Here is a 6,334-nt window from a genome sequence, read left to right as displayed (position 1 = left end):
GGCATGACATGCTGTTTGATACTGAAGCTTCAAAATTTTTATTATTCTGTCAATACAAATATCAAAAGGACAATCATTTTAACCATTTGGTCACTATTTCATGACACTTAAAAGCATATCATGCATCAAATTCTAAGATTTATTCAAGGGACTTTTCATTATCTTAATTTTCAGTTTTCTTTCACTTTATATGGACTTTTTTCATCATCATCTTCGTCATTGTCGTCGTCATGATTCCTGTTTCATCAAGACCCTTTTTCATCTTGAATATAAATAAAACAAAGAAACCAAGATTAAAACATCAAGCAAAGTCTCCAGTGGAGGATCGAATCTCTCAATGTATGCATATAGAAGGTCTCAAGTCCAACCCGTTGGATCATAAATTACTGTCCACCCAGCAAATAACTTCCAACCTTTCAAGTGTGTGTGACATCCACCCTCTGATAGGTTGACCCCATCATGAGGATCACCTTATGAAAAAATCAACGATGCCAACTAATCGAGTGACCACACTTGTATTTTGTTATTTATCAATGACTATACATTGTTTTCTATGGAGAGGCCACCTGATGAGTGAATGAGACTGAGTTTTGCACAAGGTGATCATCATGGTAGGGCCAACCTATTGAAAAGGTTGGATGTTGCACCCACATGAAAGGGTAGACATAATTCACTGCTTGGACTGTAAATGTATATGTATATATATGTATGTATGTGTGTGTGTGTGTGTGTGTGTGTGTGTGTGTACAAGTATGTATGTATAACACCTAGTGTTGTTTAACTCAAGTTTCCACCACAGAACTTCTTGAATATATTAAAAAACATGAAATACAGATCCAAACAGTACTTCTATATGAAGTGCATTTGGGTCTAAAAGAATTCTTATGAGCAACAAAGCATCTAATCTACACACAAAGAGCTTGCAATATCCAACTATAACTCTAAGGAGAGATCTGTTAATTCTACCCACACAACCACATGCTGCGCACACATGTGCCGGCATAGCCCACATGTGCAACTTACTGGTGGGCCCTGCTGTTTATGCCCTGGCCCTGAAAATCAGTCTGGTCGAACCATCAGGTCGGCCTATGTGTACAGAAAGAACAGGCAGTTAAGAAAGAGATCTTCCATGGTCGTACTCAATGTACATGTGCGGCCCACCTGATGATCAGACTGGCTTAGTTTTCATCTAAGGGCATCGACATGGTTGGGCTCACATAGTGTATGGCTTGATGTGGACTTGTAGAATTAGCATTCCTCTTCTAGAGATATACCAACTAAACACACATACTAATTTTCCTTTTATATCTGCATCAGTTCTTCGAAGATAGGCATAGCTGTAGCAGGCAGACCCAGCAGCACATTAATGCTTTTCTCCTCTTTCCCGTGTGATAGAAACAGGATAACTTCCTTCTCAGGCAGAGTGACCGGGCCCGACTGCATTGGCTCTCCCCACCCAAAATCTGAATTATGGAAAGACAGCCTAGACCAAGTAGTTATAAGAAGCGTTGCGTTTAGAGAAGGCCGATCTCTTGTCACTTCGAAGTAATCAATGGCCGATCTCATGTAATCATCCGTGACCATCTTAACCGCCTTTTGAACTAACCCAACTGAAAATGACAGTGGATTATGTATCAACTGGCCCACATTGCATAATGAATTGGTTAGTACTATTCCATTGCCAAAGTATCCTTTTGGTAGCGGCGGGTTGAATCTTGATCGTCCATCAACTGCGAAGAGGAGCTTTGTCTGTTGATCAGGGTGCATCTGTAACGCCTGGGTTCGAGCTCTCCACACAAATCCAGAGAGCGCTTCGAATGTGGTGCACTTGTCAAGGGCCTCGTCAGCCATGGCTTTTCGTTTGAGGTGTTCGAGCTTTTTGGGGTCAAAACAGAAGGACCGGTAGAGCATCTCATCATTGTCGATATCAACAACATTGGATATGCCCTTGATCTCTGCAAATTCATGGTGGGGGAAGTCTATTTTGGGTGGGACCCTTGATTTGAGGATGTTTCGATCTAGGAACGGAGGGACGGTTAATGGCAAGCCACGAGCGGTTTCCGCCCATGAGTTCACAAACTCCATTGCGCCGAGCCCATCAAACATGCAGTGGTTCAAGGCTAGCCCAAGAACAAATCCTCCACACTTGAATCTAGTCACCTGAAGAAAATGCAAGAATGACTAAAATCAAACACAAGAATTTTAGTAGACCTTCGCACTATTCTCATTGACTGCACCTTTGTGGAGCCAAGCAAGACAGCAATGGAATACTTAAGGTGCCACATGAGACGGCCTTTCCTTGTAATGGCTAGTTTTTCTTTTAAATTTGAGAAGATCTGAACATTGATTGTCTTTCCTCTCCTACCATCCAAACATAAACTCATGATTCCATGGAATCATAGTCACATAAGGATTCTCTTTCCAAGAAAGGCTTTCTTTTCACTTGTTCATGATTCAACGCATCCAAACAAGCCTCTTCGTCTATGGAACTGTTGAAACTCTAGCCAAAATTCAACTTGACCAATGGTGAGAAATGTGCTGAGAGGGATAAAGAAGAGTACCATGATCTAAATGCACAGTACATAGAGAAAGCCTATTGAAGCATGTACAAGGGATCAGTTTAGCCCATGGGGTAGCAGCTATACAAGTACCCATCAATAATCAAAGCCCACAATTCCAAAACCACACCAGGGAAGATCCCAATCATCCAGTTGATAGAATTTTGCCAATTCAATATGAACTGAAGACATCCAAGCTGGTGTGATGGACAGTTTTGAAACTCCCAGTCAACATGGGCCAATTCCATTTACATTGGCCATATAAACTGCAATTGGAGGTGCACTCGTATTTGCCTAGATGTACCTAAGCTGGTATTCAAATGTAGATGTGTATGTGTACACATACATGTGCAAATAAGCATATGCTTGCATGCATATGTGGCACAAGGAGGGACGTGATGAGGTCGATCACTGTCTTCCTCTAGGGATAACTACTCTGAATCCACAAAGCTCTCTAGACTCCTCAAAGAGCTTCCTTGAATCCACGAGGGATAAAAGCAGGAATAATTTCTAATAAATTTGAAATAACTTAGATTGATGATTTTTTTAAAAATGTGACTTACTATAAATAGTAAACTTTCTATTTATATACGACCTCTATTCCTATTAGACTTAATGGTTTTCAGCCAAAAATAGTTAAGTGTCCAATTTGGCCCAACCACGTTATTCTCCTAACTTTTCTAAGTCATTTTTATATTGGGGACGACTTTCACAACTCAAACGGATCAAAAGTTATACTCAAACTAAAACTTACTATTTATAGTAAAAACAAAACAAAAGGGGACTTTTGACCGTTGATCTGATGGAATCTCGCAAATCCGGCATGGGCAACCCGGCGTAGTGGGTTGGCTAGCTTAAGTAGGTCCTACCCCCAAAATCATATATAATGTGTCGAAAAAATCATCCCGGTTTGTGAGATACAGCTGATTTAAGGTTCTGACGGTCTGGATCATTTCCGCCTCCGATTGGGCCTTCCTTAGTCCATCTTTGCCATGATTGTGTCTGTGACCCGCTCTACATCAATATGGTATGTATGTACAAACTTACAATCAAATACATACATCCATACATGCATGCATTTATTAAATTTTTTTTTTTTTAAAAAAAGGTCAAGCAGAAAATTTCAGACCTGTGCCACCAGAGGAGGTATGTCCAGTATGTTCTTGGCACCAGGAATGTTGTAAACAAGCTTCCCAAGAGTGATGGGATCGGGCTTCGCTATATCTCCGATCATATCCATTGTACAATCTGCATCCGCCTCAACTAAGACGGCTCCTTCGCCCGTGCAATCCACAATCAGCTTTCCTTCTGAGCTGATTGTAAGGCGGCCCGCCAGTGGATAGTAGTGTACAAGAACCTTTGCCAATGCATCCTTGATAACTTCAGCTGCACTTTCATTCCCTTTGACACCGGCCTCGAAACAGTAGACGGTTCGGACAATCACAGCGATGTTCTGGTCGAGATTTGAAAGGAAATACAAACCCTTCTCTGTTTCCTCTGTAGGAGGAACCAGAGCTGGTTCTCCTTGCTTTACATTGAATTCAAAGACGCGGTCATTTGAGTACTCCATTTGGAAGTTAAAATGGAAGTTAGAACAGTCTCTCCTAAGCTCTTCTGCCTGAATCCAAAAACAAGAATTGTGGGAGTTATATCCCATGAGTGGGATTTCATGTCAATGTGTGGTGGGCCACTATGTGTCATGGATCGAAAATGTAGCTTGTTGGACAGTTGAGAAATCAAGCAGCACATGTGTGAGCCACTGATGCTGAGCGGTTATGATGCAGGACAATTAACCACTTACTCTAAAAGCTCGGACTGATAGAGCATGGTGAATTAATCCCTTTATCTCATAGCCCAGGCCTTAAATCCATGTGTTAGGTAAGAGGAGGGGCCCCAAATTCATGGGTTCCACCCCCTCGTGGGCCCCAAATCCATGGGTTCCGCCTCACATGGGCCCTAAATACATGGGTTATGCGGGCCATCCACCCCAAGTGTGCTCCCGCATCCCACAGGCCACCCCACTTGAGCCCGGTGTGAAAATGCCCCCGCATTAAGTTACCTACATTTAGACCGCAGCATATATATGATGCGGCCCACCTGATAAATGGCAACAGATTTGGCAATCCCACTTTATGAAGAGAACAAGAGAAACCCCAAAAAGAAAATTCAAGAAAAACTGGTTTCTCTTCAATGCATCGCTGAAATTCTCTTATATTGGCATGTTACATGTATACAAATGAAGAAGCGGTACTATTATGTAATAGTAATGGTTGTTATAACAGTATTCAAAGGAAAAGCAGAAACAGAAGCCCCAAAACACATTTACAATTTTCCGTAACAGCAGAGTCATTATTCAAAGAATAGAAGTTTTGACAATGTCGCCAAACGTAACAAGTTCAGGCCATTTCAGTTATAACCGCTTCATCAATGGCTGTCACATTTTTCCATTTTAAAATCAGGATTACATGTCTGCATTACCTGTCTGAAAACAGAACCATGGATAAGAACGTAGAGAATTTTCCAAAGAAACAGAGGAAAATAAATATTTAGAATTGAGGAATCAGATAGACGAATTCTACAATGTTTGAATCATGGGTCCCAGCATCACGGGGGATCGCTCGAAAATTACATTAAATGGATGATCCAAAATTATTTAATTTTCGATCATTGAACTTTGTCGATCACCCATTCCTCTTCCCAACCGTCCAGTTTGATGGCTTTGATTCGAATGGTTTGTAGTAGGTAACTAATGTGATTTTGAGGAATTCTCCATCCATAACAAGGTTCATGCCTTGGATGGTCTGGATTGACATACAGTCATTCTAGGTGTAGGGTGGACATGTGCATGTGTATGGTATGATTCATCTACATATAAAAGACTTGAAATGGAAATTTTTGGAAAGAAAGAGATAGAAATCTTCAGAACCCATTTAAGAGAATACCTTTAAGAAATAAACAGATGTATCAGAAGCACATGCGTTGTATGAAACCTTCAGTATCAGCTATTGAAAGTGAGATGCTTCTGTGTCAATGAGCAAAAAGAACTTATATAGAGAAATGAAAAAAGACCATAGACCTGATCAAATGATTCAAAATAGCTTCTTTTATGATCCAAGTTGAAGAAGAAAATGACAGGATTAAAGAAGAACTTGGATGGTTGAGATCAGAAATTGAATGGATTATTATTATTTTCTTTTTGGGTCATTGGGTGGGGTTTGGTCACTGACAATGGAACAAAAAATCACCAGTTTGGATTTGTGGAGTGTTGGTTGGGATAACTGATCACCTACAGCCAGCTGCATGCTGACTTCATACACGGCCCCATATTTCCCGCCAAGCTGTCACTTGCGCAGAACATTTGACCATCTCAAAGGTGGGCCCCATCAGGCCAATTGTCTGATTAGGTGGGCCATGGACGCCTATATATTAATTACACAGTCTGCTATCCATTGATTTCGTGGCATGGCTTACTTGATGAGTGGACCCACCCGATCTTCATTGTGGGGCCCACCGTTTGCATTAATCCGTTGGCCCTACACGAGTGACACATTGGCAGGAATGATGAGGCCGCATGAGATGTTAGCATTGGAGCTCGGCGTGGGATGACTCGACTCGTCCGACTCATTTGTCATTTAGACCTGATTCAACCCGAACTGAGTGGATGAGTCCATCCAAACTGAGTAGACTTTGTTAAATCCAAACTCAAACCGAGTCGAATTCAGGTCACCCGGTAAGTAACTCGACTAGACTCAATCCAAAATCCAACTCGGTAGTAA

General features: G+C 41.4%; 1 protein-coding gene across 1 annotated transcript; it reads right to left on the bottom strand.

Annotated features, from left to right (window-relative positions):
* Positions 1-764: 764 nt before the first annotated feature.
* On the bottom strand, positions 765-5,769 carry LOC131239386 (omega-hydroxypalmitate O-feruloyl transferase-like). Its single transcript, XM_058237078.1, has 3 exons — positions 5,501-5,769; positions 3,688-4,176; positions 765-2,160 (listed from the first exon to the last, which is right to left on the bottom strand). Exons 2-3 carry the CDS (start codon positions 4,126-4,128, stop codon positions 1,303-1,305), a joined length of 1,299 nt encoding a protein of 432 aa, XP_058093061.1. The 5' UTR covers positions 4,129-4,176; positions 5,501-5,769; the 3' UTR covers positions 765-1,302.
* Between the last annotated feature and the right edge of the window lie 565 nt (positions 5,770-6,334).

This window comes from Magnolia sinica, chromosome 3, assembly GCF_029962835.1.
Source record: "Magnolia sinica isolate HGM2019 chromosome 3, MsV1, whole genome shotgun sequence".
NCBI lineage: Eukaryota > Viridiplantae > Streptophyta > Magnoliopsida > Magnoliales > Magnoliaceae > Magnolia > Magnolia sinica.
Note: the sequence above shows the minus strand (reverse complement) of the source record. Positions and strands in the feature narration are given on the sequence as shown.

Excerpts from the sequence above, each read along its gene's own strand:
- LOC131239386 (XM_058237078.1), bottom strand. The coding sequence starts at position 4,128 with ATGGAGTACTCAAATGACCGCGTCTTTGAATTCAATGTAAAGCAAGGA. Across the intron at positions 2,161-3,687 it reads TACCTCCTCTGGTGGCACAG|GTGACTAGATTCAAGTGTGG; the intron begins GTCTGAAATTTT and ends CATTTTCTTCAG.